Consider the following 24,973-nt stretch of genomic DNA (forward strand, 5'->3'; position numbering starts at 1 on the left):
GTGTATAGATATGGTCAGTTACCTGTGGACGTACATACTGTATGTAGCCGAACTCTGCCCTCCTCTGTAGTAGCAATGCTTAGGATGCCGTGTATAGATATGGTCAGTTACATACTGTGGACGTACATACTGTATGTAGCCGATCTCTGCCCTCCTCTGTAGTAGCAATGCTTAGGATGCCGTGTATAGATATGGTCAGTTACATACTGTGGACGTACATACTGTATGTAGCGATCTCTGCCCTCCTCTGTAGTAGCAATGCTTAGGATGCCGTGTATAGATATGGTCAGTTACCTGTGGACGTACATACTGTATGTAGCCGATCTCTGCCCTCCTCTGTAGTAGCAATGCTTAGGATGCCGTGTATAGATATGGTCAGTTACCTGTGGACGTACATACTGTATGTAGCCGATCTCTGCCCTCCTCTGTAGTAGCAATGCTTAGGATGCCGTGTATAGATATGGTCAGTTACCTGTGGACGTACATACTGTATGTAGCCGATCTCTGCCCTCCTCTGTAGTAGCAATGCTTAGGATGTCGTGTATAGATATGGTCAGTTACATACTGTGGACGTACATACTGTATGTAGCCGATCTCTGCCCTCCTCTGTAGTAGCAATGCTTAGGATGCCGTGTATAGATATGGTCAGTTACCTGTGGACGTACATACTGTATGTAGCCGATCTCTGCCCTCCTCTGTAGTAGCAATGCTTAGGATGCCGTGTATAGATATGGTCAGTTACATACTGTGGACGTACATACTGTATGTAGCCGATCTCTGCCCTCCTCTGTAGTAGCAATGCTTAGGATGCCGTGTATAGATATGGTCAGTTACATACTGTGGACGTACATACTGTATGTAGCCGATCTCTGCCCTCCTCTGTAGTAGCAATGCTTAGGAATGCCGTGTATAGATATGGTCAGTTACATACTGTGGACGTACATACTGTATGTAGCCGATCTCTGCCCTCCTCTGTAGTAGCAATGCTTAGGATGCCGTGTATAGATATGGTCAGTTACATACTGTGGACGTACATACTGTATGTAGCCGATCTCTGCCCTCCTCTGTAGTAGCAATGCTTAGGATGCCGTGTATAGATATGGTCAGTTACCTGTGGACGTACATACTGTATGTAGCCGATCTCTGCCCTCCTCTGTAGTAGCAATGCTTAGGATGCCGTGTATAGATATGGTCAGTTACCTGTGGACGTACATACTGTATGTAGCCGATCTCTGCCCTCCTCTGTAGTAGCAATGATTAGGATGCAGTGTATAGATATGGTCAGTTACCTGTGGACGTACATACTGTATGTAGCCGATCTCTGCCCTCCTCTGTAGTAGCAATGCTTAGGATGCCGTGTATAGATATGGTCAGTTACATACTGTGGACGTACATACTGTATGTAGCCGCTCTCTGACCTCCTCTGTAGTAGCAATGCTTAGGATGCCGTGTATAGATATGGTCAGTTACCTGTGGACGTACATACTGTATGTAGCCGATCTCTGCCCTCCTCTGTAGTAGCAATGCTTAGGATGTCGTGTATAGATATGGTCAGTTACATACTGTGGACGTACATACTGTATGTAGCCGATCTCTGCCCTCCTCTGTAGTAGCAATGCTTAGGATGCCGTGTATAGATATGGTCAGTTACATACTGTGGACGTACATACTGTATGTAGCCGATCTCTGCCCTCCTCTGTAGTAGCAATGCTTAGGATGCCGTGTATAGATATGGTCAGTTACATACTGTGGACGTACATACTGTATGTAGCCGATCTCTGCCCTCCTCTGTAGTAGCAATGCTTAGGATGCCGTGTATAGATATGGTCAGTTACCTGTGGACGTACATACTGTATGTAGCCGATCTCTGCCCTCCTCTGTAGTAGCAATGCTTAGGATGTCGTGTATAGATATGGTCAGTTACATACTGTGGACGTACATACTGTATGTAGCCGATCTCTGCCCTCCTCTGTAGTAGCAATGCTTAGGATGCCGTGTATAGATATGGTCAGTTACATACTGTGGACGTACATACTGTATGTAGCCGATCTCTGCCCTCCTCTGTAGTAGCAATGCTTAGGATGTCGTGTATAGATATGGTCAGTTACATACTGTGGACGTACATACTGTATGTAGCCGATCTCTGCCCTCCTCTGTAGTAGCAATGCTTAGGATGCCGTGTATAGATATGGTCAGTTACATACTGTGGACGTACATACTGTATGTAGCCGATCTCTGCCCTCCTCTGTAGTAGCAATGCTTAGGATGCCGTGTATAGATATGGTCAGTTACCTGTGGACGTACATACTGTATGTAGCCGATCTCTGCCCTCCTCTGTAGTAGCAATGCTTAGGATGTCGTGTATAGATATGGTCAGTTACATACTGTGGACGTACATACTGTATGTAGCCGATCTCTGCCCTCCTCTGTAGTAGCAATGCTTAGGATGCCGTGTATAGATATGGTCAGTTACATACTGTGGACGTACATACTGTATGTAGCCGATCTCTGCCCTCCTCTGTAGTAGCAATGCTTAGGATGTCGTGTATAGATATGGTCAGTTACATACTGTGGACGTACATACTGTATGTAGCCGATCTCTGCCCTCCTCTGTAGTAGCAATGCTTAGGATGCCGTGTATAGATATGGTCAGTTACCTGTGGACGTACATACTGTATGTAGCCGATCTCTGCCCTCCTCTGTAGTAGCAATGCTTAGGATGCCGTGTATAGATATGGTCAGTTACCTGTGGACGTACATACTGTATGTAGCCGATCTCTGCCCTCCTCTGTAGTAGCAATGATTAGGATGCCGTGTATAGATATGGTCAGTTACCTGTGGACGTACATACTGTATGTAGCCGATCTCTGCCCTCCTCTGTAGTAGCAATGCTTAGGATGCCGTGTATAGATATGGTCAGTTACATACTGTGGACGTACATACTGTATGTAGCCGATCTCTGCCCTCCTCTGTAGTAGCAATGCTTAGGATGCCGTGTATAGATATGGTCAGTTACATACTGTGGACGTACATACTGTATGTAGCCGATCTCTGCCCTCCTCTGTAGTAGCAATGCTTAGGATGCCGTGTATAGATATGGTCAGTTACCTGTGGACGTACATACTGTATGTAGCCGATCTCTGCCCTCCTCTGTAGTAGCAATGCTTAGGATGCCGTGTATAGATATGGTCAGTTACCTGTGGACGTACATACTGTATGTAGCCGATCTCTGCCCTCCTCTGTAGTAGCAATGCTTAGGATGCCGTCACACACTTCATATTTTATTGCAGAAAATTAGCTCCATTCATTTGAATGGGAAGGCGAGCACCTGGCTTCCTGCAAACCTGATTCAAGTGAACGGAACTGATTTTCAGTCGCTGAAATTTCTGCCAAAAAATCTTCAAGGAGTGCAGACACCCTTAAACTGGTGCACAGTGACCTACTAACCATCAGCAATTTTTGAGACCTACAGCACCTCTGAGTTCAAGAGGCCCCCTGAATACAAAGGGATTCTGGGCCTAGACACTGACACAATAATAGACCCCAAAGGACCAGTAGAAGACCTCATTTGGAGCTGACTTTGAAGCCAATTACTTGCCAATCAAGCAGATGATCATGAACAAACTCTCCAAATTATTTACGATAATTGTCTTGTGTAAAGGTGAACGAGCATATGAAAAACAATGTAAACAGCATTCTACCCAGGAACAATGAATCTGTATGGGGACACGTGATTGTCCCCACAGTGGAGGTGATTGCTGCCTGTAAATGCAGTCCTCATTGCCTCTGACAAGCGGGTAAATATCAGGAAGGACAATTGCCCGCTCAGGTGGGGGGTGTAAATGCACCATTATAGATATGTCCTGTGTGTTCAGTGATCTTCTGAAACTTACAACAGAGTTTGAGAAGTTTTTCAGAACTCCAATACATTTTGTTAAATTACAGGAATTTAAAATACAAAAAAGAAGGCTTCCCCATTCTTCCTGCAGCGATGATGTAGATGACAAGCTCACATGACCGCAGATGCCAGTGACTGGTGCAGCAATCATGTGGAGTATTTGATGCTATCATCACTACAACACCAGAAACCAAGACAACCAGAAGGAGCAAAGCAACAGCACTGGAACAGCAGGAGATTAAAGGGGTTTTCCATCTCAGACACTGGGGCATATCGCTAGGTCTGATACATGCGGGTCCATTTTCAGAAGTCCCATTGAAATGAATGGGAGGAGCACTGGGAAGCTCAAGAACCACTCCATTCACTTCTATGGGGCTTACAGAAATAGCCCAGCCATCGCTTGGCTATTTTCGGCGCTCTCATAGAAATTAATGGAGAATGGCCGTGCATGAGCGGTACACCCTCTGGAACTATGCCAGCTTTGTTCTAAGTAAAGGTGCGGCACCTATCAGACATTGGGGGCATATCCTAGCAATATGCCCCCAATGTCTGAAGTGTCACAATACCTTTAAGGCTACTTTCACACAGGCGATATGGCTTTCCGTTTGTGATATCTGTTCAGGGCTCTCACAAGCGATCCAAAACGTATCCGTTTTGTCCTAATGCATTCTGAATGGAAAAGGATCCGCTCAGAATGCATCAGTTTGCCTCCGATCAGTCTCCATTCCGCTCTGGAGGTGGACACCAAAACGCTGCCTGCATCGTTTTGGTGTCCGTCTGACGGAACTGAGCCAAATGGATCCGTTCTGACACACTATGTAAGTCAACAGGGACGGATCCGTTTTCTATGACACAATCTAGCGCAGTAGAAAACTGATCCGTCCTTCATTCACTTTCAATGGTGTTCAAGACGGATCCGTCTTGGCTATGTTACAGATAATACAAACAAATCCGTTCTGAACAGATGCAGACGGTTGCATGATCTGAACGGATCTGTCTGTGCAGAACCATGACGGATCCGCACCAAACGTGAGTGTGACAGTAGCCTAACCTGTTAGAAGTTTTTTGTTTTTTTTTTACACATTCCAGGCATTTAGTAACCTTTTTTAGGTCCTGGAAAATCCTGTTGAACGTGGATGTGAAGGGGGAGCCCTCAAACATTTCTTCTGGTGGGGTCAAGACCCAGTCTGATATTGAATATAGCTTTTATCAGCAATGCTTCCTTTAATAGCTGATGTATTTCTCTGCTTAGTCTGCCTATGACGCATTCATTTTCTATACTAAATGAAGTTTGACAGAACTGAAGTCATTGTATTTATTCCAGATTTATGTTTTGCCTTAATGCTTAGTTCAGCACAGACAGCTTGCTGTGGACCACATGCAATGCATTTCAGACAGTATAATTATTTTTTACCTTCAAATAACAACTTTTCATTTCTGAAAATGTTATATCTGCGTCCATGGAAGAAACAAATTGTATTTTTTGTCTCTATTATACCATCTGTAATTTTCTCAACTTCTTGCAATGTGGCGGCCCACACCCTTTGGCAAGTTATTGCAGAAACTACTGGCCTTGGCCCAGCACAGATTCAGGCTAAGGTGTGGCAAATAAAATACCTCCAACACTTGTAAAGAAAAAAGAAAGAAAAACAAGCACACAAACTAAATGTATAATTACTTCTTGCTAAAACGAAGCCCGACTCTGTATTTCTGATATCACCACCCAAAATATATCATTTTCTTATTTTCCAGGTTTTTATGAGAGCGTCTTACTCATTTATTGGTAGTGTTGTTTTCTTTTGCTTTTTTTGCTAAAGGTTTTCGTGGGAGGTTGTCACTGTCCAGCCTTGTGTTTAATTGAAAGAAAACTCTGCCTCATCTATTTCCACAGCCCTAACTATTCCATTACTTTAAGAACAGTTACCCTAAAATGTTGTGTTGATTCAGACAGATGTAGTAAAATCCTACAATGTGGCGTATAAAACATGTCACCAACCAAAATGTACCCTGTGACTATGTAAACGTAGGGAACTCTGCATGTTACAGAACTGAGGAGCTGAGCAGGTGATATATAATTTTATGGGAAAGGATTTAACAAAACTTGTAATTTATACATTTTAAATTCCTGCATATTCTGAGCTTTGGAGTCAATAAGGTAGTCCTATCGGTGAACTTTCTGTGTATGAACAGCACCCAAGGGAATGGCTATCAGTCACTGACTAGACCACCTTGACTCCAAAACCCAGAATGAGCAGGCAATTAAAGGATTTTTTCCATTACAGACATTGGGGCATATTGCTAGGATATGCCCCCAAGGTCTTATAGGTTTAGGTCTCACCTCTGGGACCCTCACCTATACTTAAAACGGAGCTCTCAAAGTTACGGAGGGCACACCGTGCATGCATGGCCGCCCTCCATTCATTCCTAAGGCCTCTTGCATAAAGATGACATCCGTGTGCATTCTTTATTTTGTGGAACGGAACAGCTGGCCCCTAATAGAACAGTACTATCCTTGTCCGGACAATAATAGGACATGTTCTATTTTTTTACGGAACAGAAATACGTAAATACGGAAATGGAATGCACACAAAGTACCTTCCATTTTTTATTTTTTTTGCGGACCCATTTAACTACCTCAGCCCCCCTAGCTTAAACACCCTTAATGACCAGACCACTTTTTACAATTCTGCACTACACTACTTTCACTGTGTTAATTGCTCAGTCATGCAACTTACCACCCAAATGAATTTTACCTCCTTTTCTTCTCACTAATAGAGCTTTCATTTGCTGGTATTTCATTGCTGCTGACATTTTTACTTTTTTTGTTATTAATTGAAATTGAACGAAATGTTTGCAAAAAAATGAAATTTTTCACTTTCAGTTGTAATAAAAAAAAAAAAAACAACATCTATATATACATTTTTATCTAAATGTATTGTTTTACATGTCTTTGATTTAAAAAAAATATGTTTGGGTAAAAAAAAATGGTTTGGGTAAAAGTTATAGTGTTTACAAACTATGGTACAAAAATGTGAATTTCCGCTTTTTGAAGCAGCTCTGACTTTCTGAGCACCTGTCATGTTTCCTGAGGTTCTACAATGCCCAGACAGTAGAAAAACCCCACAAACAACCCCATTTCGGAAAGTAGACACCCTAAGGTATTGGCTGATGGGCATAGTGAGTTCATAGAACTTTTTATTTTTTGTCACAAGTTAGCGGAAAATTATGATTTTTTATTTTTTTTTTTCTTACAAAGTCTCATATTCCACTAACTTGTGACAAAAAATTAAAAATTCTAGGAACTCGCAATGCCCCTCACGGAATACCTTGGGGTGTCTTCTTTCCAAAATGGGGTCACTTGTGGGGTGGTTATACTGCCCTGGCATTTTAGGGGCCCTAATGTGTGAGAAGAAGTTTGAAAGCAAAATGTGTAAAAAATGCCCTGTGAAATCCGAAAGGTGCTCTTTGGAATGTGGGCCCCTTTGCCCACCTTGGCTGCAAAAAAGTGTCACACATGTGGTATCGCCGTACTCAGGAGAAGTTGGGCAATGTGTTTTGGGGTGTCATTTTACATATACCCATGCTGGGTGAGATAAATATCTCGGCAAAAGACAACTTTTCCCATTTTTTTATACAAAGTTGGCATTTGACCAAGATATTTATCTCACCCAGCATGGGTATATGTAAAAAGACACCCCAAAACACATTTCCCAACTTCTCCTGAGTACGGCGATACCACATGTGTGACACTTTTTTGCAGCCTACATGCGCAAAGGGGCCCAAATTCCTTTTAGGAGGGCATTTTTAGACATTTGGATTCCAGACTTCTTCTCACGCTTTAGGGCCCCTCTAAAATGCCAGGGCAGTATAAATACCCCACATGTGGCCCCATTTTGGAAAGAAGACACCCCAAGGTATTCAATGAGGGGCATGGCGAGTTCATAGAAGATTTTTTTTTTTGGGCACAAGTTAGCGGAAATTATTATTATTTTTTTTTTTTTCGCACAAAGTCTCCCTTTCCGCTAACTTGGGACAAAAAGTTAAATCTTTCATGGACTCAATATGCCCCTCACGGAATACCTTGGGGTGTCTTCTTTCCGAAATGGGGTCACATGTGGGGTATTTATACTGCCCTGGCATTTTAGAGGCCCTAAAGCTTGAGAAGAAGTCTGGAATATAAATGTCTAAAAAAAATTTACGCATTTGGATTCCGTGAGGGGTATGGTGAGTTCATGTGAGATTTTATGTTTTGACACAAGTTAGTGGAATATGAGACTTTGTAAGAAAAAAACAAAAAAACAAAAAAAATCTATTTCCGATAACTTGTGCCAAAAAAATGTCTAAATGGAGCCTTACAGGGGGGTGATCAGGGAGTCTATATGGGGTGATCACCCCCCTGTAAGGCTCCATTCAGACGTCCGTATGTGTTTTGCGGATCCGATCCATGGATGCGTGGATCCGTAAAACACATACGGACGTCTGAATGGATCCTTACAGGGGGGTAATCAATGACAGGGGGGTGATCAGGGAGTCTATATGGGGTGATCAGGGGTTAATAAGGGGTTAATAAGTGACAGGGGGGGTGTAGTGTAGTGGTGCTTGGTGTTACTTTACTGAGCTGCCTGTGTCCTCTGGTGGTCGATCCAAGCAAAAGGGACCATCAGAGGACCAGGTAGCAGGTATATTAAATGCTGTTATCAAAACAGTGTCTAATAAACCTGTTAGGGGTTAAAAAAAAATCGCATCTACAGCCTGCCAGCGAACGATCGCTGCTGGCAGGCTGTAGATCAGCTTGCTTACCTGCAGTTTCTGTGAACGCGTGCGCCTGTGTGCGCGCGTTTACAGGAAATCTCGTGTCTCGCGAGATGACTTGTATATGCGTCACTGTGCCTGGGACAGCCGCCTCCGGACTGCGATCCTGCGTTAGGCGTTCCAGAGGCGGTTAAATGAATGGTTCTGTATACAGTCCGCAAAAAAAACAGAGCGGACACGGAATGAAAATACGTTTGTGTGCAAGAGGCCTAACGGAGAGCCGAAAATAGCTGAGCAGCACGCTGAGCTAGTTTCAGAAGTCCCATTGAAATGAATAGGAGGCAAACAACACAAGCGCAGCCACCACTTCATTCACTTCTGTGGGGCTGTGGGAAATAGCAGAGACAGCACTCGGCTATTTTCGGCAGTCCAGTAGAAATGAATGGAGGGAGGGAGCGCATGCGCGGTGTACCCTCCGGGACTTTCCAGACTCTGTTCCAAATATAGGTGCCAATCCCAGAGGTGGGGGCTAGTGATATGTCTCTAATGTCTGAGATGGGAATAACCCTTTAAATGAGTACAATATACTGAATCCTTTAACACAAAACCCTATTCTTCTCTATAACAAGCTGCCTTCATCTTAGACACCATCTTCAACATGACTGGTTCCTTTTAAAGGGGTTGCGTGCTTTGGACAATGCCTTCTTGTTACAATTGTTGACAGCAAGTGTCCAGTTCCCCTGTAGCAACACATTACGCAGTTGGCTTTGAAGTCGGTCGGCCTTCTGAGGGACACATTTTGAAGACAGTCTTTGAAATGGCACCCACTTTCCATTCATTCAGAAATCGCTAATGGGGTACTTGAAAATGTGTTATCTAACACCCCATTTTATAGTTTGCATGTAAAGCCAGCCAAACACTTGAGACAGTGTTTATTTGGCAGACGATTATCTCTCCTGGTCCCCTATATTCTGTACATGTATTCTCAGCTCTGCATTGTGATTAGAAGGGGATAGAAAGCCACTGCCAGCCTCCAGGAATGGAAATGCAACATGTCCTGCCTTTCTCTCCCTTGACATCTGCCATCTGAGTAGAAACAGCAGGCCCCTATCCTATACACATTAGATGATTGGCCAATCCTGCCAAAATTGACAGGTTTGGCCAACATACATCGAATGTGCGTGGCCAGCTTTCTATGCTCTTGTATTATATGGAAATATTTGTATTTTTGCTTTGCCAACAGTTGAAAAATGAAACCATCCCTTACTCTTGCCCATTAAATGACAGCAAATAGCAAATCCGAGTAGAACAATAGAGAGAATGTTGCGCATTTACTTTCCAGATAAGCATGAAGAGGCAAGACGAGTGTTTGACCTGGCTTCCAGTGAAGCTTACTTATAGCTATAATCATGGCCTTAGCGCGCAAAGGGATAAATCTATTTACTCATCAAACTAGTGCGGTTTAGCGAATAGCTTTATTGTGTGCTGTTAGTTATAGACATTCATTAGTGATCACAAAGCGCCTTTCTTTGTGAGTAGCAGGCACAATGATGGGGAATGGCGATTGTGCCGCCCCCTGATTGTGGCATCTGAGATGATAATTGAGGGCTGTCAGGAATAAAAAAAATAAAAAAAAAATACCATTTGACCATGAAGGCCATCTTGCTTGAAGAAACAGCGCAAATGGATGAGGTGACTGCAAATTTTTTGTTTTATTGCCATTTTATGGAAAATTGATTCGTTACCACTAGGGATTAGCAAATCGACTTTGGATGAAACATCCAAAGTCGATTCGCTTACAACTTTGTTCTAATACTGTACGGAGCAGGAGCTCCGTACAGTATTAGAATGTATTGGCTCCGATGAGCTGAAGTTCTGTTCCAAGTGGTACCTTGGATTGGAACCAAACCCGAGTTCAGGAAATGTTTTTTTACAGTACAAATTATTAGAACAAAGTTATATGTGAATCGACTTCGGATGTTTCATCCGAAGTCGATTCGCTCATCCCTAGTTACCACGAAGCACAAGGAAATTCGGCTTCACATCAAATCAAATTTTTTCTGAAATTTCCTGAAATGACCACCACTACTGGATTACAGAAACACCTGTAAACAAGCAATAGATAATGTGATGAAAAATGAATCCAGCCAGCAAAGGAGGCAATATGGACAATCATAATACATTAGTAAGTGCCTTGTATTAACTTTCTCTACATGATAAATGCCATTTGCCGAATTTAGAAAAATTCTCTACATAAAAACTTATTGGAAATAATTCCTATCTAAAAATCAGTATTATATAATATGGGCATTGTCCTTGGTGGAAAGTTCATGGATGATCAATATGAAACATCATATGTGTGACAGATGTTTTGAATGTCACATATGCAATCCTACTTTTAGTTTCTTATATCTAGTTATTAACTTTGTAGTAACTTAGTAACTTTGTAAACATTCTGCATTAGAGTATCAATTAAAATCCAGTGCTGCTTTCATAATTCTGCTGGTTGATATTGGAAACAAGTTTGTGAACACACACACCTGTGAGAGCTTAGCTGACCTTATATATGGCAATGTGGGGTAAAACATGTTGATTTAGACTTGCGTTTTAGTTAGAAAATGTTACATAGTTTTGGTTCAATCCACTGGGTTCATCAAAGATAAGGCATCATTGATCCCTATGAACAAAGATGATATCTGCCAATATAATCCTGTTCACGTGGCACTCTTGTCTTTGCTTTTCTACAGTACAGTCTGTACAGATTAAAGGGGTTGTCCCATAAAAACCCTTAGGGGGTCATAAACTATCCTATATTAGGTGTCTTTCTGGTGCATATTTGGGTGAGAAGGTTATTTGCGCCACAATCTGCGACTTCCTCCCCCTCACACCAGGTCTCAAAAAGTGGGCGTGGTGGGGGGGGGCAGTAGTCCCGCCTGATTCTTCGTTTTCTACACCTGTTTTAGGTGTAGACAATGGTCTAATTGCAAGCCAACAAGGACGCTGGCTTACATTTAGACTGGCGCTGGATGTGCTGAAGTTCTGTAGAGGCCGGAGCCTCTCCATAACTTCGGCAGATGCACTGCCAGCTATAGAGGTTATTAAGATCAGTGTCTTTAGTAAATGACCCCCTTATTCCCTATCTACAGGATACATGCTATAAGTCAGATGGGTGGGGTCTGACTTCTGGTACCCTGCTGGTCACGAGAACAGGGGCCCCATGTTCCCTCATTTGAATGGAGCAGCTGCCATACATGCACATAGCTGCTGATAGATTTTACTCCACTGGACTGACAAATAGTTGAGAGCTGAACCATAATGTTGAATGGACGGTCAGTGCGCATGCATTACTGCTGCACCATTCAAAGAGGGGGACACGGGGCCCCCGTTCTCGTGACGGGTGGAGGCCCCATCAGTTGAACCCCACCTATCAGGTACTTATCCCCTATACCGTGGATAGGTATTGCCTACTAGTGAGTTGGACATTCTACCAAATACTAGGAGAACATACAGTACAAGTAAAGCTTTTTAGGTGCAAGGATGTCTTGCCCTTTTTTGTATATCAGCTTTCTATACCTTGAGTTTACTGCTGGACAACTGATTTGTATAAAACCTACAAGGGTATGGGTGTGATGTGAAGAAAACAGGGATTGAGTCACATAACTTTCAGTGTAGAAGGTGTGTCTGTAAATCACACATACCAGTGATGAAATGATACTACCTCACCCATCAGGACACTCCTTGAAGTTGCAAGTTCAGTTTTTATGCACAATCTAGATCTCACCCAGCATTCCATCATTATCTGTCAATATGTGCCTAAGCCTCTATACTGCCATTCTTTACTCCCGTCCAGCAATTTGCATCTCCATCTTTTATTCTTTTTCCTCCATTTCACCTTTTTCCTACCAATCTCATTCACTTATGGAGTGAACCACTGTAGGGCTCCAAATTGTATTGCAGCTACTCCTGCCCTTTGGCTCATTCCCTTTATCTTAACCCTAATTGTTTTTCTCTCTTTTGGTTTTCTTAGGCTCCTACTGCATTCCTTTACTGCCATCTATTTTCTGAATCTGTCTTAAAAGGGTACTCTCATCTTGTAAAGTTATCGTGTATCACTGGGAAATGGCATAAGATATGATCGGTGTGGTATAACCTTTGGGACCCCCTTCTATCCTGAAAAACAAAGAATTGGGCTCTTCTATGCAGTACAGGGAAGAACTGTGAGGGGCGCTAGAGCTTCCATCCCTTCATTCTGAGCATCAGTGGGTGTCCAGGTGGCTGGACCTCCCATGGATAAGTGCTATAGCATATCGTCAATGATTAGAGTAATATTTATGTAAGTACTGTACATCAAACATAGGATTCTGCTGCCAGGCTTAGATGCTATAAGCAGACACTACATGCTCATTAGGTCATCCATTCACAATAAACCATTTTATTAACTGCATCATGTCATCTTTTGGGTTTTCTATGCTACTTGACAAAGAATTATAATAGTCTGATACTTCACAATAAAGTACAATCATTTTATAACAGATATGCTATATACAACGCAAGCATAAAGATCTGCGCCTCTTCAGCAGATGGCCAAGGCAGTTGTGGTTATTTAGCACAGTCATTTGCAGTGATGAGCGGCAGGGGCAATAATCGAATTTGCGATATTTCGCGAATATTTGTCATATTTTTGAGAAAATCATGATCTCCTCATTTTCTTCATTGTGAAAATCGGCAATCGGAAAAATTTGAAATAAAGATTCACTATGCGAAAATTTGCGATCAACACTACTCCTAAAGTCAAAGATATTGCAGCCTTCTCATTGGCCCACAAGCAAGAAGCAGTGAGGGATCATGGGTACTGATGAAAAAAAATTCTATAATATTCGCGATTACGAAGATATAGCACTATATTCTATATATTCCCGAATTCTTGAAGTGCCAATATTCGCTAATAAAAATTTGCGATTAGAATATTCACGATCAACACTAGTCATTAGCACATCTTTCTGCTGTGTATTAATATGTATGACAGCGGTTTGTGTGACAGTATACAATATTTCTTCATTCTTCATGTCTGATCATTTGTGTTCCTATATCTCCTACAGGGCCTGTTGTGTTATCACCAGTAATAAGCCAAGATGTTGGTCATCCTAGCTGCCGTGTTCGTGGTTCATATTGCCGTCACAATCATGCTCTTTGTGGCCACGATTTCCAATGTATGTATTAAGATAAGAGAAAAAATGTAATTGGCAGTGAGCTACTAAATTGCATGACAATACCATAGACATACATAGAATCTGCAGAGAAAATATTTAAAAGAGAAATTTTCTAATTTTTAGAGACAAAGACTGATAAATAAGATAAATAACTCCAAGAAATATTATGAATCCTTTCCTACACCCTAACATAACTCTGCATTCAAGGTGCGAGAGGGATATATGGAATGGGATCCTGCACCATTCAGGGCAGACAGTGTAATTCAGCTGTCATCGGCTGCCAATGACTGGGATCAGAGATAACTACAATCCCAGTCATTTAACACCTCAGCTGCAGTGGTAAATATTGACCGTGGCATCTGAAGGGTTAGACAGAGGGAGGGCTCTCCCTCAGTTCTCTGATTGGCGCTCCCACAGTGACATTGTGGGGTTCAGATTGCTTACTATGGTAGCCTGTGGCCTTTGAAAGTGCCCTGGCCAGTCATAGTAAGATGCCTGTTAAAGGGACACTGACAGGCCCAATAACCATAATTAGCTGTACATATCCATGCACAGGTCTTCTAATGTGCATTTAAAACATATAAGTATCCCCCCTGTCCACATTATGAATACTGCAAACTCGTGTTTTATAACCTGATGTAATCCCTGTTCTTTCTGCCCAAGGGGCGGGGTTTCAGCTTCTCTGGGCACAAGAGAAGCTGAAACCCCGCCCCTTGGGCAGAAAGAACAGGGATTACATCAGGTTATAAAACACGAGTTTGCAGTATTCATAATGTGGACAGGGGGGATACTTATATGTTTTAAATGCACATTAGAAGACCTGTGCATGGATATGTACAGCTAATTATGGTTATTGGGCCTGTCAGTGTCCCTTTAAGTCCTGCCTGCCCTGGGCTTAGTAGGAAGCCTTATAAAATCTCATAGATTACAATACTAATTTATTGCAGTCTATAACACAAGCAAACAGAAAATTATTCAAATACCCCAAGGGGACTAAAAAACACAGTAGAAAACGTTTTAAAAATATAAAAAATAACACAAAAATATAAAAAATTTAAACCACTGCCCTTTTCTAATCTACAGATACAACAATAAAAAATAAACATAATTGGTATTGGCGTATCTGGGATATCTGAACTATTAAAATATAAAAGTATTTATCACGTGCATTGAATGCCATAACATTCAAAATGGCCAATTTGCATTTTTTTGGTCACCTTGTCCCCCCCAATTTTTTTTTATAAAAAGTGATCATCATGGTACCAATAAAAACTGCAATCCTCAAACAGCTCTGTAGAAATATAATAGATGCAAAGCAAAGAAAGAATTTTTAAGGTTTTTCATGTTTTCAAAATATTAAAGAGGACCTTTCACCTTGAAAAACATTGTGAACTAAGTATCCTGACATATGCAGCGGCGCCCAGGGATCTCACTGCACTTACGATTATCCCTGGGCGCCACTCCGCTCTCCCATTATGTCCTCCGGTATGTTCGGGGACTTGGTTATAGTAGGCGGAGTCTGCCCTTGTTCTGCTGGGTGTTTCCTCCTCCTAGGCTGTAGTGCTGGCCAATCGCAGTGCACAGCTCACAGCCTGGGAGAAAAAAACCTCCCAGGCTGTGAGCTGTGAGCTGCGATTGGCCAGCGCTACAGCAGAACAAGGGCAGACTCTGCCTACTATAACCAAGTCCCCGAACATACAGGAGGACATAACGGGAGAACGGAGCGGCGCCCGGGAATAGTAAGTGCAGTGAGATCCCTGGGCGCGCTGTATATGTCAGGATACTTAAACAATGTTTTTCAAGGTGAAAGGTCCTCTTTAAAGTATAACTGTTATTCATTTTTTTATGTATAGGGGCAGTGATGCTGACCATTTTTGTAATGTACTTTACTTAGGCTACTTTTACACTAGCGTTGTTTGCGGATCCATCATGGATCTGCAAAAAGGCTTCAGTTACAATAATACAACCACATGCATCCGTCATGAACGGATCTGGTTGTATTAGGTCTTCTATAGCCATCCATCTTGAACACCATTATGTCAGACGGACAGCAAAACGCTGCAGTCAGCCTTTTAGTGTCCACCTCCAGAGCGGAATGGTGACTGAACGGAGGCAAACTGATGCATTCTGAGCGGATCCTTTTCCATTCAGAATGCATTAGGGCAAAACTGATCCATTTTGGACCGCTTGTGAGAACCCTGAACAAAAAGCGAAAACGCTAGAGTGAAAGTAGCCTTACTAAAATCGTCGCTTTCTATTAGAAAAATAGCTCTATAGCAATGCTCCCTGTCTTCTATTAACTTAACTGTGGAGACGTGCTCAACACAAGACAGGGATTGTTGCCTTAGAGCAGTGATGGCAAACCTATGGCACGGGTGCCAGAGGCAGCACTCAGAGCCCTCTCTGTGGGCACCCGCACCCTGGAAAAAGTCTATGGTGTACCAATATGCCTTAGATTTTTGCTACCATTAATCAGCGCAAGGGGTACTATGAACAGCACAGGCAGCGAACTGAATTAGGCGGCTATTATAGTGATGAAATACATGGAAGATATAATTCATTCATATTCAGTAACATTACCGTGTTGGCACTTTGCGATAAAAAAGTGGGTTTTGGGTTGCAGTTTGGGCACTCGGTCTCTAAAAGGTTCACCATCACTGCCTTAGAGCTATTTTTCTAATAGAAATATATACGATTTCAGTCATTAAAGTTTATTACAAAAATGTTCAGTATCACTGCCCCTACACATTACAAAAAAATGACAATTACACTTTAAAATACAAACACTTTTTTCAGAAAAGTTGGTTTTGCATTCTGACACTTAAAAAAAAATTCTGTATGTAGAACTGAACCTTCTAATGTTTCTTACAAACAATATCTCAATGGCTGGAGAAGTACACAGATATGTGCAGAGACTTGTACTTACTTTGCTTATTGTGTTTCAGGTTTGGCTAAAAAACGTAGATAATCCAATTTCACAAGGCATATGGCAAGTGTGCAATGCTGGGGTTTGTACTACTATATTTGACAGCATTTCCAGTGACAATCGTAAGTTACTATTATTACTGTTATATTTTCTGTCTCATTGTGACATCACCAAACGTATTCTCTAATCAGTAGGTTAGAGCAGAGTAGGTCACTTGTGCAGATGTACATTCTGGATTTTTCAACTTTACATTTCTGTACATATCACAATAAAACTATTAGCTTAAATGCAGTCAAAATGTTTCATTTCTGTATGTTTCATATTTCTATACATATGAATGACTGTCCAAAGAAATACTAAATAATTATATATTATCAACGGTGTATAGTCTAGAACCTGACTGCTTAAGGAGTTAAGCCTCAAACTGTAGGGCCAACCGCTCCTGTGCTTGTAGATTGCCAGTCCACTACTAATGTCCGTCTCTTTCAGACCCGTCTATGAGGGCAGTGGAAGCTTTCATGATTCTGGCCATTATCTTCTGCTGTATTGCACTGATGTCATTCGTTGGGCAGCTCTTCACATTGGAAAAAGGATGTCGCTTTTACATTACAGGAGCCATGATGTTTACCTGCTGTAAGTATACGGTGCATAGCTATGACACTGAATGTCATGTTTCATTGTGTTGGGTCTGATCACGCTGGCATTTCTTTATTACAGTCTAAGGCTACTTTAACACTGGCGTTTTGGCTTTCCGTTTGTGAAATCCATTCAGGATCATTTTGCCCTAATGCATTCTGAATGGAAAAGGATCTGCTCAGAATGCATCAGTTTGCCTACGTTCAGTCACCATTCAGCTCTGGAGGCGGACACCAAAACGCTGCCCGCAGCGTTTTTCTGTCCGCGATGTGTTGCAGAGCAAGATGGATCCGTCCTGGCACACAATTTAAGTCAATGGGGACGGATCAGTTTTCTCTGGCACAATAGAAAACGGATCCGTCGCCCCGTTGACTTTTAATGGAGTTCATGAGGGATCCGTCATGTCTATAGAAGACATAATACAACCGGATCCGTCCATGACGGATGCAGGCGGTTGTATTATTGTAATGGAAGAGTTTTTGCTGATCCATAAGGGATCCGCAAAAAACGCTAGTGTGAAAGTAGCCTTATATAGTCTGATCATTTCTCTTTGGTCAAATGTTCCATCATCAGAACTAGTCCTGAAAGAACAAGCTTTTGTTGGATAATAGTGCAACACGCCAGACCTGCAGGGTATAGCGAAGTGAGGTCACGGTTATGGGCAATCGAGGGTTGCTCACTGTATTGGAGAACCCTGGGCAGGCATGTGGCAGTGAAGGAGAGGTAGACACAGTTCCTCTGGGGCACACTCTGTATGTAGGGACCAGGCCTGATGGTGGATGAGGTGCCCTGGATGTTACAGGTATTTTGAGTGCCTGGGGCAAGGTCCCTTTAAGGTTCGTGACGCCAGTGCCTTTGACGGTGGCACACCGGTTGATAGTTGGAATAAGTGAGGTACGCAGGTGGTATAGTGAACCAAACGTTGCTTTACTTAACAGTCCAACTTTATACATCAGATGGTAACACAGTCTCTTAGATCACAGCTTTACAAGCAGGCTTATTCCACAAGATGGCAGGTATTGGTTATGCAAGATACTCAGAGGGTAAATCCACAATGCACTCAGAATCAGGTTGTACCTTTCCTCAGAAATAGTGTACACTGTTCTTTCTAGAACTCCTGTCTGGCTTTCTATCCCAAGGCCCGGATGCCTAAATGGTGGCTAAAATCCTTGGTAAAATATATATCTTCCTCTGGTATTAAATCCTTGCTTTACTTTCTAATGCATCTGCCCATCAGGGTTACTTATCTTTACTTGTGATATCCTTACTTGTCTTGTGAAGAACTGTGGGTTTCTCCCAGGAGGTTCTGTCCTGCTACTGGGGTGACTTCAGAGCTAACTAAGGCTCTCTTGGCTTCAGGCAGGCTAGGTCTCCTCCTGGTCATAGCTAGCAGCCGGGGCTATCAAGCTGCATGTCAGGAGGAGGCCCTCAGCATATCTCTGGCTGATGCCTTCTAGCTTCTGTCTTCTCAGACTCCTGACTCTGCACTAACTACTCCCTGCCTGGGCCTGGACATTTATACTAGGTTCTCCCTATCTCCCTCTAGTGTCTGGGATGTCTAACTACACCCAACTAGGCCTGCTATTGCATCATACAGGGGAACATTGCATATAAAAACACATTAAAACATACATTAAAGGGACACTGACAGGCAAATTCAGCATATTGTGTTATATATCTGACAATACAGGTCTTATACAGTCTATTAAAAGCATGTAAGTATCCCCCCTGTCCACCTTCTAAATACCGAAATATAAAGTTTTATAACTTGCCTGTCTCCTCACCAATCTGCCCAAGGGGCGGCGTTTCATCTGAAAATGCGCCCAGCCAGCTGCTCCCAACCGCCGTTCTGTAGCCCCGCCCAGCTCATCAATATTCACTTTGCTGGGCGGGGCTACAACTCTCCCCAGTCACGATCCTGCGTATGGTTGATAGAATCCTCTTGGCAGCGTCCGTCTAATCCTCTGCGCCTGCGCCCCGCCGTGGTTAGATCGCGCCTGCTGTACACACCCTGCCTGCGTTCCCAGAGGCAGCTGCAGCCTCTGCCTCATGCGCATGCCCCAGGCACTGTTCAAAGCAGCGCTTCAGAGCGCTGCTCACTCACATCTCCAAAGGGGTTAATGATAGTGCGGAGAGTTGTAGCCCCGCCCAGCGAAGTGAATATTGATGAGCTGGGCGGGGCTACAGAACGGCAGTTGGGAGCAGCTGGCTGGGCGCATTTTCAGATGAAACGCCGCCCCTTGGGCAGATTGGTTTGGGCAGATTTTCAAAGCATCTCAGATGGTTGATCTCCTGACATACACATAGAAGACTTCTTATATAGTTCTCATAGTTTCTAACATGGATAGCTTGGGATATTTACACTAAACAAAAATATAAACGCAACACTTTTGGTTTTGCTTCCATTTTGCATGAGCTGAACTCAAAGATCTGAAACATTTTCTACATACACAAAAGACCCATTACTCTCAAATATTGTTCACAAATCTGTCTAAATCGGTGTTAGTGAGCACTTTGCCAAAATAATCCATCCCACCTCACAGATGTGGCATATCAAGGTGCTGATTAGACAGCATGAATATTGCACAGGTGTGCCTTAGACTACCCACAATAAAATGCCACTCTGAAATGTGCAGTTTAATCACACCGCACAATACCACAAATGTTGCAACGTTTGAGGGAGCGTACAATTGGCATGATGACTGCAGGAATGTCTACCAATGCTGTTGTTGCCTGTGCAATGAACAGGGCCGTCTTTAATTTTGATTGAACCCTGGGCAAGAATTTACTGGGACCCTCGAAGCAATAATTTTTTTGCCATATAACCAAAAATATGTTGAAAGAGTTAATGCTTTAAAAAAAGTAACGTTTATTTTAATTTCAACCTTTGCTCAGGGGAAACCCTCATGGTGTGGTGTGGACGGGTCAATTTTACTAAGGAATATAGTTGAACCGTTTATGTGCAAAAGAGAAAAAAAGAAGTCACTAAGTGAGCTCCAATCAGATATCTGCACATAGACCAAGACTCTTGGTCTATGTGCAGATATCTGATTGGAGCTGACTTCTTATTTTCTGTTTTGCACATAAATGGTTAAACTATAATCCTTAGTAAAAATGACCAGTCCACACCACACCATGAGGGCCCCCCTGAGCAAAGATTAGTAAATGTGGACAGGTGGCCCGAGGCCACAGTTCAGCAGCAGACAGAGAGAACCTAACCCCTTATGTCTCCTGGGGCCATCTCTATAATAATCCCCCACTAATTTATGAATGGGGTTAATAAAACATTTGTTGACCGGTCTAAATTTCTAATATAAAATAAAGTCAATATGCGTGATTGCGCTCTCTGTGGTCTAGCTACCTCCTCCTCCCCAGGCGCGGCAGTGGCAGGTCTGGCTATGTAAGGTGAGTGAGGCGGAGACTGAGTCCCTGCTGGCTGCTCCACCGCGGCGCCACTCACCAGGCTGCGGTGAGTCACACCCCCTTTACCATGTGACGGCGCTGACGTGCTTGCTTGTTCTGAAGACTTGTGAGTGAGAACTTCAGCGCCGGCAGGACACGGGTGGCACCCCATCAGACTGGTGTCACCCGGTGCGGCCCGCACCCACCCCACCCCCCTTGCAACGCCACTGGACAGTGAAGTCCTTTACTAATGAGCGAGCCACACAACACTCACTCACATATCATAGACTAGTGAATGGGAGTTGGGAAACGGAGCTCCCTTGGGCCCCCAGGAGCAACAGGGCCCAGGGCAGCTGCCCCTTTTTCCCTGCGGCAAAGACGGCCCTGGCAATGAATGTTCATTTCTCTACCATAAGCCATCTCCAAAGGCATTTCAAAGAATTTGGCAGTACATCAAACCGGCCTCACAACCGCAGACCACGTGTAACTGCACCAGCCCAAGACCTCCACATCCAGCAAGTTCACCTCCATGATCGTCTTAGACCAGCCACCGGGACAGCTGCAGCAATTATTGGTTTGCATAACCAAAGAATTTCTGCACAAACTGTCAGAAACCATCTCAGGGAAGCTCATCTGCATGCTCGTCGTCCTCATCAGGGTCTGGATCTGACTGCAGTTCGTCGTCGTAACCGACTTGAGTGGGAAATGCTCACATTTGATGGCATCTGGAACGTTGGAGAGGTGTTCTGTTCATGGATGAGTCTCCGTTTTCACTTTTCAGGGCAGATGGCAGACAGCGTGTTTGGTGTTGTGTGGGTGAGCGGTTTGCTGACGTCAACATTGTGGATCGAGTGGCCCATGGTGGCAGTGGGGTTAGTGTGGTTATGGAATGGGCAGGTGTATGTTATGGACAACGAACACAGGTGCATTTTATTGATGGCATTTTGAATGTACAGAGATACTCTGACGAGATCCTGAGGCCCATTGTTGTGCCATTCATCCACGACCATCACCTCATGTTGCAGCATGAAATGCACGGCCCCATATTGCAAGGATCTGTACACAATTTCTGGAAGCTGAAAACATTCCAGTTCTTGCATGGCCAGCATACTCACCGGACATGTCACCCATTGAGCATGTTTGGGATGCTCTGCATCGGCGTATACGACAGTGTGTTCCAGTTCCTGCCAATATTCTGCAACTTCGCACAGCTATTGAAGAGGAGTGGATCAACATTCCACAGGCCACAATCAACAACCTGATCAACTCTATGCGACGGAGATGTGTTGCACTGTGTGAGGCAAATGGTGGCCACACCAGATACTGACTGGTGTTTTGGCTTTCCGTTTGTGCAATTCAGTAAGGCAAAACTGTGCCCATTTCAGAGTGGCATTTTATTGTGGTCAGTCTAAGGCACACCTGTGCAATATTCATGCTGTCTAATCAGCACCTTGATATGCCACACCTGTGAGGTGGGATGGATTATCTCGGGAAAGGAGAAGTGCTCACTAACACAGATTTAGACAGATTTGTGAACATAATTTGAGAGTAATGGGTCTTTTGTGTATGTAGAAAATGTTTCAGATCTTTGAGTTCAGCTCAAAATGGGAGCAAAACCGAAAGTGTTGCTTTTATATTTTTGTTCAGTGTATGTTTTTTTTTTTTTTTTTATTGATTTCTTCTTTTAATATATTTGAACTAGAAATAAGACTAGAACAGTAATGACATAGGTCAAAACTAAGACAAACAGCTTTATACCAACTGCGGCCCTGACGTTCCATGCGCATGGTTTATTTCCTGTACTTTGTCAGAAATAATTTTTTGACTTGTTCATGGGTTCATGATCAGCTCCATTCAAGTGGGGCCGAGTTACAACACTAGACTCTACTAGGCTGCTTCTGGAAAATGACAGGCCGTTTTGTAAGTAATTGATTCATGACATTAAACAGACACAAGTGGGCAGATAGCCATTACATAAGTGTGAGATAAGTACAGTAATCTGACTGCCATCTTTCTTTTTTCTTCACAGTCATTTGTATTCTTTGTGGAGTTTCCATCTACACAGCCAGATTTGCAAACAGTACTCCAGGATTCTACCACGCCTATTGCTTCATTTTAGCATGGATCTGTTTCTGCCTCAGCTTTATACTTGGAATCCTCTATATGGTCCTGCGGAAGAAGTAATTGTCCTATAAGTCTGTATCTGCCCCACAGCCTGTGATCCGTAATGTCAACAGAATCCTCCAACTTGCCAACATCAGAAATGATGTCATAGACAAAAGGGCATACACAGTGGGCATAGTCTATGAAAGACATCAAAAAGTTTTAATTGCCGCCTTTTGGCAACAGGAAAGCCAACTAAGTAGTAAGCGACAACATGGTGCCTCACATTTTGTTATTAGTTTCCTAAATATTTTTTTGTCATGGCTAAAATCACAACTGTTGTAAACTGGGAGTGACTTGTGTCCTGCAATCAACATAAAGTCTTTCATAATTTTTATTTATTTCTAGTGTAAAACATATTTTTGGTGTAAGATCTTTGTGTTAGATTACGTTATGGGGACACCATGTGGTATTGTCTAAGTACTGCATGTCCATGATACAAGCCCTCTTAAGTGCAAGACAAATTGAACAGAAAAAGGATTCTTCCATTTTGACAATTAATCATTAGTTTTCTGTTTTACCTTTGTGGTATTACATACAAAAATCAAAAGTAAGAGTAATATGCTTAATAATTTATCAGTAATATAAAGGCCCTTTGTCAGGAAAGTTTACAAAGAATTACATTACCCTCAAAGTCAATATATAGCTATATGTCCGATATATTATGTTTTTTTTATTATTTCCCAGGTCAGACATATATGCCAGTTTAACGGTGGGGAATGCTATACCTTTTATATCTAGCCATTTAGAGAAAAGTATTGTTGCTTTCTAAGAATTTACTGTAATTGCACAGTGATGAATCATGAAATAAAGTATCACGTGACAATAAAGTGTTTCTCTGTGTCTAAGTTGAGCTGTAAAATGATTAATACAAGTTATTAAAGGAATATGTCATATAGGGGTAATAAAAGGGGTTCCTACGAAATTACGGCCTAATGAGGATTCAAAAGCAAATGACACTGGGGGAGTGCAGCAAACCTTTACAGCAGGGATGCTCAACCTGCGGCCCGCCAGCTGTTGCAAAACTACAACTCCCAGCATGCCCTAATAGATAGGCTGTACAGGCATGCAGGGAATTGTAGTTTTGCAGCAGCTGGAGGGCCGCAGGTTGGACATCCCTGCTTTAGAGTATGGTTACATGTGGAGGATTTGTTGCTGATTTTACTGTGCAATTGGCATGGGATTTACTCTATGCACTGCAAATGGTGACGTCCACAGTATAAAGTGACATGCTGCACGATGTAATATCCACATTAGGCAGCAGATTTCTTCACAGCATGTAGGCGATGTTACCTAAAATCTCAATTTGCCACGTGTGAGTACAGCCACGCATGACACATTTTCTACAGATTTTCCACAGCAATTTAGAGTAGCAGCAAAGTGGATAAGAATGTTATAGATTCATATGCTGCACACATTTTCTGCAAGAAAACCTGCACTTGACATCCAGTGCGGATTTCAGCTCCGCAGCTTTTCAGTTTATGATGTGGATTTCTGCTACAGATTTCACCACTTGCAATTCTGAGGGTGAAATCTGCTGCAAATACGCAGCAGATTTTGAACCTGCAATTGGCAGCAGAATCTACACCACTTGTGGATTTTGCCACTGCAGATTTTGGTGCTGTGGACTCGCAACATGTGGCTATATACTTACACTGCTGTAGATGGAAAAATCTAAGCATATAATACCTTCCTAACCATGGGAGACCACAATGAAAAAATCTTTAGCCTTGTGTACATGATAATTTTTCCTCACTGTTAAGCCTCATTCACCGACGTGAACTGTGCGTGTTCTCCACGGACAGCACACGTCCCCATTCATTGTAATGTGTGTATTCAGACATCAGTGTTTTAGCACGGTCCATGGGTCCGTGTTTTTAGCTCGGATGCAAGCTCTATTTTGTCTGTGTTTACGGATCCATCACTTCCATTAGGGTCCATTATGGCCATCCGTGTTGCATCCGTATTTCACTGATTATTAAGTAG

The 24,973-nt window shown here is 42.7% G+C and overlaps 1 protein-coding gene across 1 annotated transcript in view; it reads left to right on the top strand.

Moving 5' to 3' along the window:
- The window catches only part of EMP1 (epithelial membrane protein 1), a 41,929-nt gene extending 18,112 nt beyond the window's left edge, over window positions 1–23,817 (top strand). Inside the window, exons 2-5 of the mRNA XM_044301674.1 lie at window positions 13,750–13,860; window positions 16,806–16,908; window positions 17,276–17,419; window positions 22,854–23,817. Coding sequence (XP_044157609.1) covers window positions 13,783–13,860; window positions 16,806–16,908; window positions 17,276–17,419; window positions 22,854–23,008 — 480 coding nt within the window. The 5' untranslated portion in view covers window positions 13,750–13,782 and the 3' untranslated portion in view covers window positions 23,009–23,817. The remainder of the gene's footprint in view (window positions 1–13,749; window positions 13,861–16,805; window positions 16,909–17,275; window positions 17,420–22,853) is intronic.
- Window positions 23,818–24,973: the final 1,156 nt, after the last annotated feature.

Source organism: Bufo gargarizans, chromosome 7, assembly GCF_014858855.1.
Source record: "Bufo gargarizans isolate SCDJY-AF-19 chromosome 7, ASM1485885v1, whole genome shotgun sequence".
Classification (NCBI taxonomy): domain Eukaryota; kingdom Metazoa; phylum Chordata; class Amphibia; order Anura; family Bufonidae; genus Bufo; species Bufo gargarizans.